General features: G+C 50.7%; 2 protein-coding genes across 3 annotated transcripts in view; both read left to right on the top strand.

Moving 5' to 3' along the window:
- CD207 (CD207 molecule, langerin) overlaps positions 1 to 5,618 on the top strand; it is a 16,515-nt gene extending 10,897 nt beyond the window's left edge. The window contains exons 1-6 of one of the 2 annotated variants that reach the window (XM_004691354.2): positions 1,230 to 1,305; positions 1,399 to 1,518; positions 3,011 to 3,385; positions 3,951 to 4,102; positions 4,745 to 4,863; positions 5,353 to 5,618. In XM_004691354.2, coding sequence (XP_004691411.1) covers positions 1,230 to 1,305; positions 1,399 to 1,518; positions 3,011 to 3,385; positions 3,951 to 4,102; positions 4,745 to 4,863; positions 5,353 to 5,503 — 993 coding nt within the window. In that variant the 3' untranslated portion in view covers positions 5,504 to 5,618. Of the gene's footprint in view, positions 1 to 1,229; positions 1,306 to 1,398; positions 1,519 to 3,010; positions 3,386 to 3,950; positions 4,103 to 4,744; positions 4,864 to 5,352 lie in introns of those variants that run through there. The other variant, XM_012731485.1, reaches the window with a different exon arrangement.
- Positions 5,619 to 9,427: 3,809 nt separating this feature from the next.
- Positions 9,428 to 13,208, top strand: part of CLEC4F (C-type lectin domain family 4, member F) — a 5,236-nt gene continuing 1,455 nt past the window's right edge. Inside the window, exons 1-5 of the mRNA XM_012731463.1 lie at positions 9,428 to 9,488; positions 10,190 to 10,306; positions 10,605 to 10,697; positions 11,634 to 12,236; positions 12,976 to 13,127. Of these exons, the coding sequence (XP_012586917.1) occupies positions 9,428 to 9,488; positions 10,190 to 10,306; positions 10,605 to 10,697; positions 11,634 to 12,236; positions 12,976 to 13,127 (1,026 nt within the window). The remainder of the gene's footprint in view (positions 9,489 to 10,189; positions 10,307 to 10,604; positions 10,698 to 11,633; positions 12,237 to 12,975; positions 13,128 to 13,208) is intronic.

The following is a 13,208-nucleotide window of genomic DNA, read 5'->3' as shown; positions in this document are numbered from 1 at the left end:
CCATCCACCCATCCACCCATCCACCCACCCAGCTACCCACCCATCCAGCCATCCAGCCATCCACCCATCCACTCATCCATCCATCTTTCAGATTACCTGGACCAGCTTCCTTCATTGTCTCTTTCCCTCCTTTTCTTCTCTGCCTCTCTTTTTCCTATCTTCCAAGAAATATTTGTTCAGAATCTGTTATATGCCAGATTTAGCAGACTTCTCCAAGACATGAGAAGCTTCCCAGGAGAAAACGCAGTCTCTCATTGAGCTCCAGCCACGTCCTCTCTGCTTTTCTTCCCTCCCCCATGTGAATGCAAGGTTCTTGGCCTGATGCAGCTGAGACTCCCCATGGTATCTGAGAAACTCCAGAGCAGAAAGCCGGGAGGAAACCCAGGTCTTACTTTGCATTTTGAATCTTCCCATTTTATGAAGGGTACCATCAACAATACCTTAATAGCAGAGAAGTATTTTATTGCAGTGGTCTCCTTACTCATCTCCCTGCTTCCAGGCTTCCCTCCATGCTCCTCACCTCCCCCAGAGTGCTCTCTGTACAGTGCCTGCAATCCATCATTGGTCACCCCTGAGCCAGAGTTCCAGCTCTTTAACCATGCAGAAGACGCTTCATGATCTGGCCCAGGTGCCTCTGACCTCATGCCCTCTCTGGGCTTGGCATATGTTTTACACTCAACACCATAATGCAATCTAGTTTGCCAGGTAGTGCCGCCATCTCATTACCTCATACTTTTGAACACGCTAATCCCTGGACCTGAAACCTTAAAAAAAAAAAGAAAAACTTTATTCCATGTTCTGTTCTTGCTTGCAACTCTGCATACTCTTCTACTGCTATGCTTAGGTCTTATTTCCTCCCAGATTATGAGTTTTTCATCTTTGTGGCCAGTTCCGGCATGATGTCTGGTACCTAGAAGATACTCAGTATGTATTTTCCAGATGAATGGATGGATAGGTGATGGATGAGGAATCTGGCAAAAGAATAGGATATAGCCTAGTCTATCTAGCAACACCCCTCACCCCAGAAGACAAGTGGTTTCCTCCTCCGAGCTCAGGCCTTTGAGCAGACGATCAAGCTGTGACCTGGGCTAGGCAAGATTTCCAAGCCAGGAATGGGGAACTTGGATGGTGAGCTGACCTCCTGTAAGACTCACTTCCCGATTCCTCTAGATAAAAGAGCCCTGGGGAGGCATCACCAGGAGCCCCGGGCTGCTAGGTGACGGAGCAGGATGAAGGCTGAGGGGGGCCAGGTGCTTGATGCACACTTCACTGTAGACAAACAGAACATCTCTCTCTGGCCCCAAGGCAAGTGCTAACCTCGCTCAGAGCTTGCTCAGGGCTCTGAGCCCAGAACCTCTGTTTGCTGGTCCTCTAGCAAATGTTCTCTTCTCTCTGCAGAGCCTCCTCCCAAGACAGACCCGCCTCTAGCTCTAAGGAAGTGCCCTGCGGTGGTCCGCACAGCAGTCATCTTCCTGACCCTGGTGCTGGCCGCTGCTGTGCTGCTGCTGGCTGTTGTCTGTAAGTGCTCAGGTTTCCCCGTCCTGGGCCAGTGCTTCTCAAGAGCCAGATCCTCTCTTCACCCCTCTCCTCTCCTCCTCACCCCTCCAACCCCCTTCTCATAAGATGGGCTACTGCTCTTTTCTTCTCAGTACTTGGGAGATTTTCCTGATTGGGACTTGTCTCAGGGACATTGTTCTGTCCCTAGGATGTGTTCACCTCCTCTTCACCTCTGTCTCCCGCTCCTGCCCCTCCCCCCCCAGCTTGTGGCCCTTCCATTCAGAGCCTGTGGGCACACTGTGAGTTAAATGTCCACTGCAGCCTCTGTCCCCGGTGACTGTCTGAAGAACCGGGCCAGCCACCCTCAGAGCTCCGAGACTCACCCCTGGCCACGCTCTCTTTATTCTCCTGTTGCTGTCAAACAGCCTCTCTACTTGCTGCTGAGTGTGCCCCCTTTCTCTCCCATAGCTCTGGCTGCTGGCTGAACCTTCTTCCTTCCACCAGGTCTCCAGGCAGCGGAGGGAGTCTTTTCCCTTCAAGACTCCCTTCAAAGCAACCTCGTCTGCTTTGAGCACTCTTGGTTTATCTTTGGTCTCCTCCAGGGCACCAAGTAGATCTGACCTGAGTGGGGTGTGACAGTGGGTGGGATGAGAGGGGGTGAAATGGCTTTAAAATTCTCTCTCTCCGTGGACTCTGGAGAAGTCACGTCCAGATTAGAAGTCTGCACACCTGGTCCCTCCTGTAGCCCTGAGGAGCTTGTGGACAGACGCAGGAGGCTGCACTGTCCTGGGGGGACCACTCCAGGGAGGGGTCTCTGAAAGGAGGGCACTGGGGATCAGTGGTGGGCTCAGAAAGATAGGGGAGGGCGGCGAGGGGGTAATTGCAGGCATCTTTTTGCCAAATGTGCCCTCAAAACTCAAAAGAAATTTTAGAAGTGTGTTCTAATTCCTGCTTTTTTTTTTTTTTAAAGATTTATTTATTTGTTCATTCAGAACTGGGGTACAGGCCAGAGGCTCAGGGGCGGCGAGAGGCTTCACCAGAGACAGAGCAGGGAGCAGAACAGGCAGATCTACGAAGTACACTGCTGAGGGGAGCAGTGGGCGGGCCAGGAGAGGTCTGCCACGCCATGTGGTCACCTCCGGAGCGGGCGGGAATCGAACTCATGTGGAAGTGGCTTTAGCTTCTCAGTGCTGCGCTTTAACCCGCTGCGCCACCAGGGAGGGCCTCTAATTCCTGCCTTTAAGGAAAAAGGACCTGTGAGGTCCTGGAACAGAAAGCCTGTTTTATCACTCCCTGCATCTCCTGGAGTTCCTGGCACATAGCAGGAACTCAGGATGCTTATCATGTTTGTTGAAGGAATACATTACACATGTATGGAGAGTAGGGGAGAGTTCTTTGGGTTGGGGTCTTGGAATACTTGAGTTTATCCAGTCCTTCCTTTTATCACCCTGACACACCCTCCCACTGTCTAGGCGGATGCTCTTGGTTGACCTCTTGACTTTCTCAAATCCAGATCCCTGGTTTATGAGCACAATAGCAGATATAAAGACCAACGCCCAGTTGCTGAAAGATCGTGTGGATAATATCAGCATTCTGGATTCTGAAATTAAGAGGAATAGAGGCAGCATGGAGGCGACTGGTGTTCAAGTGCGGCAGGTTAATGCCAGCCTGGATCGCTTGCATTCCAAGATCCAGAGGTTGGAAATGGGTGTGTCGGAAGCCAATATGCAGATACAGATATTAAGAAGCAGCTGGGAGGAAGTGGATCATTTGAATGCCCAAATCCCAGACTTAAAAAGAGATTTAGGCAAAGCCATTGCTTTGAATGCAAAAGTCCAGGAAATCCAGAAGAGATTGGATAATTTTGCCAAGTTGGTCAAACAGCAAGGTAAGTGGCTCAGAAAAGACTGGAGCCAGATTACTAGTGGTTTGTGGGGCCTGGCCATTTTCAGGTACCATACCCATTGGGCTGGTGTGTGTGGAGAGAAGAGGGGAGAGAGCAAGGCAGGCATGGATGGAAATTTAAGGAGAGGATTTGCTATATTGAGGACTTAGGGGTGTCAGGAGAGAAGGATCAGGGCCAGTCTGGGCTCCCCCACCAAGGAGCCCAGACATCAGGAATCTGTCTGTCATTTCCACTAAGCTCTTCACCTAGAGTTCTGGGGCTCAGCCACTGTAATGGCCAATGGAGAATAGCTTCTCCCTTATGGGAGAGCTGAATCTTGATCTAGCCTCTGTAATGTCTCTCCCCCCCCCCCCCGAGTCCCAAGTTTCTACCAATCTCAGTCAGATGTTAGGATCTGGGAAATGGTCCCTAGTCCCCAAAACAAAGGCCCAAGGACCCCAGAGACCAGCCCCATTCGCTCTTGTCTCTGGAGCCCCAGTTCAGCACCCCTTGAGCCAGCGCCCAGAGACCACAGGAACGCCAGTGACACCTTTCACCCTGTTCTTAGGTGACATTGTGCAGATGGTTTCTCAAGACTGGATGTACTTCCAGGGGAACTTATATTACTTTTCTCGTGTTGTGAAGACCTGGTACAGTGCCCAGCAGGTCTGTGTGTCCGAGAGTTCACACCTGGCCTCAGTGACCTCAGACAGTGAGCAGGTAAGTGCTGGTCCCTGGAGTCTAGGAAGGTGGGGTACTGGTATCTGTATCAGGTAGCGTGGACAAGACGATGTACAGGGACAGAAACCCCCAAATATCAGTGGCCTGACTGTGAAGTTTGCTTCTCACACTGCATGTCCAGCAAGAGCTGGTGGCAGGCTCCGCACATTGTGGTTTTGGGGGGACCTAGGCTGGAGGAGACTTCATGTCAATGTAGACCTCCAGCATCATGGAGGTTGGAAAGGGAACATGGAAAATTGTGTGGTGGCTTTTAAAGCTTCTGGCTGAAGTAAATTATACAGTACTCCCAAGTTCAAAAAAGGGTGGGAGGGATGCTCTTTTCAAGTGCTCAGAAAACACAAGTATTTGTGAATAACTAACTGCAAAGCCCAAGAAGTCTCCTTAGTGAGGCAGCATGTTTATTGAACAAGCCCCTTTCATCAGGAGGTGGTTTAGCAGCATAGGTTCATGAGAGAAGAGGGGCTGACAGCTGAGTGTTAGTTGCAAGTCAGAATCTGGAAGATGACTCTGGGCTCAGAGGCTAGCTATAGGAAGAGGCTTGAGAGGGGACAGGTGGGGCTGGATGGTCTGGGTTTAGGGGCTGCCATGAGAAACAGCAGTGCCTCTATTCCTTCCCCACAGGAGTTTCTGTACAAGAGAGCAGGGGGAGTTTTCTACTGGATTGGCCTGACTAAAGCAGGAAGTACAGGGGCCTGGACCTGGGTGGATAACACTCCATTCAACAGCGCCCAGAGTATGAGGTAAGTCTCCAGAGCCCTCTTCCCAGTCTGGCTTTTCTGGGCCAGGAAGGGAAGGAGGGAGGGATGGAATGATGGCTCCCCATGATGACAGATTAGAGCCCTGACTAAAGACCTGGCTCGCCTTTGCCACTAATTGGCCATGGGGTCAGGACCAAGTCCTGTCTGCACAGTGGCGGCACCAAGGTTTGGCTGCTTGGCCTTGCTTCAGCAGGGCCCTATTCTAAGTCTAGGTGTTTGCAGTGTGGGTTTGTCTAGGGCCTTGAGAGTGGTGGGTGGGTTTGATGCTAACCTGGGGGGGACTGCTGGCTTAGAGGATGATGGCTCACAGGTCCCCCTTTCCTCAGGCCCGGGGGCATGGAGGGGAGGGGAAAGCTTGCAACGTCCCAGCAGGAGCACTATGCCTAGTGCACTATGCCTAGGTCCACAACTGGGGTGAAAGTCACCCTTTTCTCTTTGGAAAGAAGTTTTTCTGTTTCTCCCCCTCATTAGGTACTGGGCTCCGGGTGAGCCCAACAATTCCGACAACAACGAGCACTGTGTGAATATAAAGCTGTCCTCGCTTCAGTCATGGAATGATGCCTCTTGTGACTCAAAGTTACATTTCATCTGTAAAAGGCCCTATGTCCCATCAGAACTGTGATGGGCCAGGCCCCCAGGATTGCAGATGCAGCCCCATTCTTGTCAAGTTCAAGGAAACACCCTTCTTCCCACCATGCTTCAGAGTGACTTTGCACCTCAGTCTTTCCTGCTTTAAAATCCTGTCAGACACCCTGCAGCCTGTCTGCTTGGGCTGGGCTCTCGCCAGCCACATCCAGGCAGCTGGAATGCGATGGAGACCTTGGGTTAAAATGGGAGGGGAGGATGGAGGGGGTTTAGACGTTCACACTGCCTCTGCAAGGTGAATGGGACCGTGGATCTGAGGCAACACCCGGATCTTAACATATTATTAAGATCTTATGAACATCTTCCATTTCTCATAAATAATTGACAATATTGACACATTATGACAAACCACTTTGGACACGTTATTACTAACTAAAGTCTATACTTCAGATTGCCTTAGTTTCCCCTTAATTTAATCTCCTCTTTGTGTTCTGGAGTTTTATCCAGGGTCCCCTATTCCATTTTGTTATGTTTCCTGGGTTCCTCTTGGCTGTGACGGTTTCTCAGACTTTCCTTGTTTTTGATGACCTTGCGGGTTTTGAGACATGCTGGTCAGGCATTTTGTAGGCTGTCCCTACAAAATGGGTTTGTCTGATGTTTTTCATCAGGCTGGGTAATACCTGTTGGGGGATGACCTCAGAGAGGAAGTGGGTGTGTCCGATCATTGTGTCTCTTCCTCACTGCCACTGACTTTGATCTCTAGTCTGAGGTAGTGTTGGCCAGGCTTTGTATTCTTTAGAGGGAGCCCATTGTCTTAGACTGTTTGGACTGCTGTAACAAAATATCACAGGCAGAGTAGCTAATAAGCAACAGAAATTTATTTCTCAGAGTTATGGAAGCTGGAAGTCTAAGATAAGGGTATTATCTTGGTTGGGTAAGGACCTGCTCACAGGCCTCACACTCTTTGTTGTAGTGTCACATGGTGGAAGGGGCAAGTGAGGTTCTCTTGCCTGGGTCTCTCTTTTTTTCCTCTCTAAAGATTTATTTATTTATGCATACAGAACTGGGGTACAGGCCAGAGGTGCGGGGCAGAGAGGCTTCACCAGAGACAGAGCGGGGAGCAGAACAGGCAGATCGTCGAAGTACACTGCTGAGGGGAGCAGCGGGCGGGCCAGGAGAGGTCTGCTGGGCCATGTGTGTCACCTCCGGGGCAGGGATGGAACTCCCACTGAAGTGGCTTTGGCTAGCTTGCAGTGCCTTGATTTAACCCATTGCACCACCAGGGAGGGCCACCAGGGTCTTTTATAAGCGCTCTACTCCCATCAGGTCCCCCTGCAAGACCTAATCACCTCCCAAAGGTAGGCCCTCTAACACCATCACGTTAGGGGTTGGGATTTCAACACATAAATGGGGAGGGAGAAAGACACGAACACTCAGAGTGGGCAGCCACTTGTACAGCCCACATTAATGGCTTCGTGGGTTTTATGCTTTGGGTCATAACCCAATGCTGCTTTATTTTCTTGCACAAGTTGTTCCAGCTCTGGCCAGTGGGAACTCTTTCAGTTGGTTGACCCTTGTGTCCTTTGTTAAGCTTCTGTTTACTTTCAGGTACTACAAGATGGCCCAGATTCACCTTATATATTTCCTGCTCCAACCAATCAGAGAGGCCTGGTTTCCTCTGTTGGACAATTGTATTAGGAATCAGGATCCGGGGGTCATATGTGGCTTCTGCTGTTGGGATGTTATTGGTTCTTCTCAGCTAAGAGAGTTAGGTGATGCATGTGTGTAAACCTAGTTGTTCTTTGAAAATGTCATTATGTTTGCAGTAAGATGGGTTTGAGGGGGACAAGACAAGAAGAAGCAGAGAGAACAGTCGGAGAACTAATTGAATTAAAGCTGGGTGAGTTGGGGGCTTGTATTGAAGCTTGTGATGTGAAGGTCTGTTGTTGCTGTTGTTGGATTTGGTTGGGTGTGAAGCTGGGACGCACTGTATGTCTGGGTTCAAACCCTGCATCATCGTGCAGCAAAGCCACCTCTCTCCGGCCCTGACTCTGATGGCCTCTGGCCTGGCATTGCTGCTCAGTGGACTCTCCCCGGTGGTGATCCAAGCCTGCAGACTCGCAGCTCTGCAACTGGAGAGGAACAAGCTTCCTTTTCCCAACAGTCCCAGAGAAAGGCCAACATTGGGTCACATGTCCCTGAAACAGAGTGGTGGTCCGGGGGTGGGTTATGTCAAGCCAAAAGGTCAGTCCTAGGGCTGGGGCTTGGGTACGGGCTTCTCCCCTACCAGGCATACAGGGCGAGAGGGGAGGACTGGTTCTCGGGACAAAACCCAGGCGAGAGGCTTAAGGAAGGGAGGATGTCAGCTCTCAGATGCTCAGCGCCCCTGCTGGGAGGCTGTGGGCCTCTCCCTCCCCTCCAGACTGTTGGAGCAACGCTCCTTGGAAGACAGTTTGACCATGCGGTGTTGTGAGAGGACAATACAGGTGACAACACACTTGTGGGGCATCTGCCCTTGGAAGCTAGCTCAAGGCGCTCTGGGGCACAGCCCGTACCCTTCAGTAGGGCAGGAAGAACCTGCAGGCCAGAGCTTCCAGTCAATGAGTGGCTCTGGAAGAAATGCATACAGTGTCCACTTGATTTTTTTCTGACCACAGAATATATAAAAACCTTTTGGCAAAGAAGTAGCAACCTCCTGGTGTTTTTGTTTGGGCAGCTGGTGTTCTCAGGGGCTAAAGAAGAGCTGGAGCTCTGAGAGGGGAGGGCAGTGGGTTCTGGGAAGAGAGGCCAATCAGCTCTCAGCGCACCAGGTAGCAGGAATATGCCCCTCTTCTGGCCAGGACCCCACTCTTCTGCTGGTCCAGGAATCTCCAAAGTCCTGTGCTTAAGGCATCCTCAGCTTCTCAGACACGAGGTGGGAACAGCCCCTGACTGGGCTGGCCTGCTCCCTGCACTTCCCATGCACACCTGGGGAGGTACCTCCAGGAACCCCTTTCCCATGTGGCTTGCAGGTACTGAGGGGGGCTCAGGCAGAGCTGCTGACTATTCCAGAAACAGGGACCTTTGCAGTCCTCCTGTGTCTTTTCTCCCAGGTCAGCTTTCGACAGACAGAAGGTAAAGGCCACAGATGGGGGTTTGCACCACCATAAGCACGTGTGTGATGCCTCATGCCCCGCCATCAAGACCCATATAGGTGACTACCCACCCTCACTCTGCAGACCTGCCGTGGCCAGGCTCGTGGCTGGCGGCGCTAACGGTGGCCATCTGTGGCTGGAGCCTGGGCTGTTGTGGGAGGTGCTTCTACCTGGCTTCTCCACTGCACCTGGGTTGCAGTCTTGGCTAGTGCTCGGGGCCCAAGGCAGGCTGGTTCCAGGATTTTGGAGACAGCCTTAGGAACACTACCAAGATAGGAAAAACCAACACGGATGGGGTAAGCCATCCACCAGGTTGTAACAGCGACCCGGTTATGCTGACTCGGGTTATCCCCACCCCCTCCACCATCACCTTCCCCACCCCCCTCAACCCCTCACTCTCCTTACCTGCATCTTACCTGCAGGGTCAACTATGGTCACAAGGACATTTTTTCCTTGCAAAACTGAGACGGAACCCCTGATTCCACCTAGGTGACCAGGGAAAAATGTGTTTGTGACTTGGAGGAGACAGCTGGTGTTTGGGGGCGACCCTGGTGTGTGGAGATTGGGAAGGTGGGCCTGCTGGCAAGATGGGGGGCAGGTGGTGTTGGGAGTAGAGAGAGGACCATGCCAGCAGACTGGTGCCTGGGAGCCCGGGGGGAGGGGCCCTTTGGTGTTTCGGTGGAGTCAGCAGGGGAAGGAGGCAGAGCTTGGGTCATCAGGAACCATTCCGGAGAGACAAGGCTGGGGTTTGTCACTTCACTTCCTACCCCTGGAGGCCCTTCGGGAGACGTGGCAAAGGGCAGCATTGGGGGACCAGAGAAGCTGAGATGAATGGTGACAACGTCCACTTCTGCAGAGACCACCAGAGGGTCTCCCTGCATCCCCAAGGTGAGACAACTTGGACCCCAGTCCTTCTTCAAGTCCCCTTTCTCTGGCCACTTATCCTGCCTCGGCAGGCCAGAGCTCAAGTTCATCACCAAGTCCCTTATTCTCTGAACGGAATCTCCCTACACCTTTTATCTTGGGGATGGCAAGCTGGCAAGAGAAAAAGGATGAACTCTGGATTCAGAGGAACCTGGTTCTGTGTCTCCTGTGTCCCCCGAGGACTCAGGCGCTGAGGCTGGTGTCTCCATGTTGAGTGGATCCCTCGGTACATACTTCATCCTGAACCACAGCTGTCTGTCCTCAGGCACAGCCCCTGTTCTCACCGCAGCCTCAGGAAGGACCTTGCCAGTGTGTGGAGAAGACAGCTTCCCCAAAGAGCTGTCACTTGCTCTGAGGGTCCTGCTTTGCTCTGTCTTGCCTCCTGTTCTTTTTCCTTTCACTTAAACTGCAACTTTGTGGCCCCCCCTTCCCCACAGATTTTATGTCTGAGCGCCTCTGGAACAGAGGGTGGTCTTCTCTTAGCCTTTGGGTCAACTCCAGACTCTTAATTAGCTTTGGTGAAGATTTCAAAGTGCTTCATTTCCCTTGTTGGAAAGTGTGGCAGGTGTTTGCACTCCAATCAGACAGGCTAGGGGACAGCCTGAGAGACAGAGGCATCCAGCTGGCACAACACACCCTCTTGGACACTGGCTTCTCCCCCATAGGGATGGACTCTGAGGCTGTGGCTCCCTCAACCCCCAAGATGCGAAGGATTGTTCTGGCTGCCCTGGCATTCATTACTGTGATCCTTGCCTTCTCTCTTGTGGTTCTCTTTGCTGTGGGTAAGTTCCGAGGTGACCTGAACCCTTTCTCCCCTTCTTCCTGCATGAAGGCCCCAAAGGGACTCAGATACACATGTTTTATCCCTGAAAGGGTCTCTGCACCTTCAACCCCAGGCCCAAATCAGCGCTTTCCTGGGATGCTACAGAGAGCACTGTCCCAGGGGAGCCTCCCAAGAGTCAAGGCCCATGAGGGAACCTCTGAGGGGTGCCTGGTGCCATTTCCCTCCTTCTGGAACCCTAAAGGGGAGTGGGACAGCCTTCCCCTAGACTAAAAGCTGATACTGGAATGGGGTGTCAGTTTTACAGAGCCCAAGGCCTGCAACAGAAGATGCCTCCTTCCAAAAGTTTACAGGAGACAACACTACAGGGAAGTTACCTGTGGACCCCTGCAGTAAGTAGCCACTGCGTGGGAGGTGGGAGGTGGCAGGGAGCTGGGGCATTCCAAGTCCAGGCTCTAGGAGGCCCTAGGACCCTGCATGGCTTCCACTCTCCTCACAGAAAGCCAGGATGTTTTTTGAAAAACAAGGTTGTAGAATATAATTGACACATAATAAAATGTACTATTTGCTACCTTTTCACATATGTAGTCATGAAATCATCACTGCAATCAAGATAAAGCATGCAGTCATCATCCTACCCAATGTTTACTTGTGCCCATGGTAATTTTTCCTTCCTTTCCTCTGGAAACAACCACTGACCTATTGTCTGCAATCTAGATTACTTGGCTACTTCCAGAATTTTATGGAAAAGGGATCTTTTTGTCCTTTATCAGTCATGTGATTTGTAAATATTTCCTCTTGGTCTGTGGTTTGTCCTTTTATACTCTTCAAAGATTTAACTTTTGATAAAGTCTAATTTATTGAATTTTTTCTTTTATGGATCAAACACAGGTCTTATTCATAGTTATTTTTTTTCCTCACAATGACCCATCATAAAGATTTCAGTGAAATTTGTAAACAATCAGTTTTGCTCAAGTTCAATTACAATGGTGAAATAACCCCAGTATTACCAGCGTGACCCGTGGTGGTAGCTAGTTTACAGTAGGCAAGATTTGGATCCTCCTAACTCTGAGTTCATGAGGGATAGCTGAGTTTATGAGTTTATGTGGGATAGTTCATGTGGGGCCTTCCTTTTTTTTTTTTCTGACCCACACTCTCTGGTGACCCTTTTCCAGGGTCTGACTGGCTGAGGGAATGGCAAGCTACTTGCAGAGAACTCAGGCCTGTGCTGGTGACATTTCCTTTGGGAATCTTAGAACACTCTGGTTGGCTTATACAGTGAAGCTCCCCTGTGTAATTTGGCTGCTCTCTCCATTTCCTCCCTCCAGAATTGCAGATGTTTAAGTGCCATGTGGAGAATCCCAACACCTGGAGCATGGAGATCCAGATGTTGATGGGCAGAGTGGACAATGTCAGTTCTCAGGTTCAGATGCTCAGTGGTCATCTGGAAGACACCAGTGCTGATGTCCAGATGGCAAAAAACCTTCTAAAGGATGCCAATACCTTGAGAATCCAGACCCAGATGCTAAGGAGTTCCCTGGAAGGGGCCAATATTGAGATCCAGAAACTAAAGGGAGATGTGGAAGAGGCAAATGCTTTAAATTTCCAAATCCAGAGTTTCCTAAGAAGCAGTTCTGAAAACACTAGCACTGAGATCCAATTATTAAGAGGTCATTTGGAAAGGGCTTGTAATAAGAGTCGCTTATTACAGAGAGATTTGGAAACAGTCACTACCCAGGCTGAAGTGGCAAAAAACCGTCTAGACCAGACAGATGCTCAGATCCATGCACTGAAAACAGAGCTGAAAGACATGAGTAGTTCAAATTCCCAGAGCACTGAAACTCTAACAAGGAAAATCCAGGAGACACAGGGTCACCTGGAGACTTTCCTTGCCTCCACTGCTTCCCAGGAGCAGCTACAGAAGACACAAAGTAAGTAAGAGGGAGGACTTGGGCTGGGAGGTCAGAGTCTCCAGTCCTTTCAGCCTCTGGTCTCCCTTTGGGAAGGAGGGTGTGATCCTTCCAGTTAGGCTCCTGTGTCTCTGGAGTGGTGGCGGGCAGGGCCACAGGATGTCTGCTGCGAAGCCATTTATCGTCTAGCCAGACAAATGAATATTTGGGAGACAAATATCTGTGGCTTGGTGTGTCATAAGGATGGTGTGTGCTAGCGGGCCCAGGTAACTTTATTCTGGCTTCCCGTTAGCCCAGATGTGACTTCCCGTTAGCTCAGGTATGTGACTTCAGTCAGATGCGCTGGGCTTCACTGTTTTCATCTGCCACGAGGGGACAAGGATCAGAGTTAACATGCAATGCATTTTAGTTAAGTACCCTGTGTTTAGGTCTTAGTCTTACAAAATTTCATTGAGGCCCAATTCTGTGCCAAGGGCATAAAGATCGATAAAGTGTGGAATCACCCAGGAGCATTAAAAATACTGATGTCTGAGATGGACCACCTGACTCTTCTTTCTCTTATTTTTTCTATTTTGGTTTGGGACTCAGCCTGGCTATAAGACATTTTTAAAGAGAGCTCCATGCTTCTACTGGGCATCAGACAGCACAAGGCTGTGAGGCTCAGTGGTCACTCTCTGGGGAGGTCAAGAAAGCCAGCTCTGGGTCATGCACACCATGCACAGCCACCCTGCTTCTCTCTCCTCTCTGACTTTTGCTACAGATCAACTTCTTGAGCTGATCCTGAAAGGCTGGAATATCTACGAGGGGAACCTGTATTATTTTTCTCATATCAAGAAGTCTTGGCATGAGGCTGAACAGTTCTGTGTGTCCCAGGGAGCCCACTTGGCCTCGGTGACTTCTGTAGAGGAACAGGTGAGCGCTGTGGCTTGGGTGGTGCTGGGGAGGTTGGTGTGGAACATGGGATTGTGGTGCATTGACCTTCTCTTCTCAGAA

Source organism: Condylura cristata, unplaced genomic scaffold (genome assembly GCF_000260355.1).
Source record: "Condylura cristata isolate star-nosed mole 26May11 unplaced genomic scaffold, ConCri1.0 scaffold00031, whole genome shotgun sequence".
Taxonomy (NCBI): Eukaryota; Metazoa; Chordata; class Mammalia; order Eulipotyphla; family Talpidae; genus Condylura; species Condylura cristata.
Note: the sequence above shows the minus strand (reverse complement) of the source record. Positions and strands in the feature narration are given on the sequence as shown.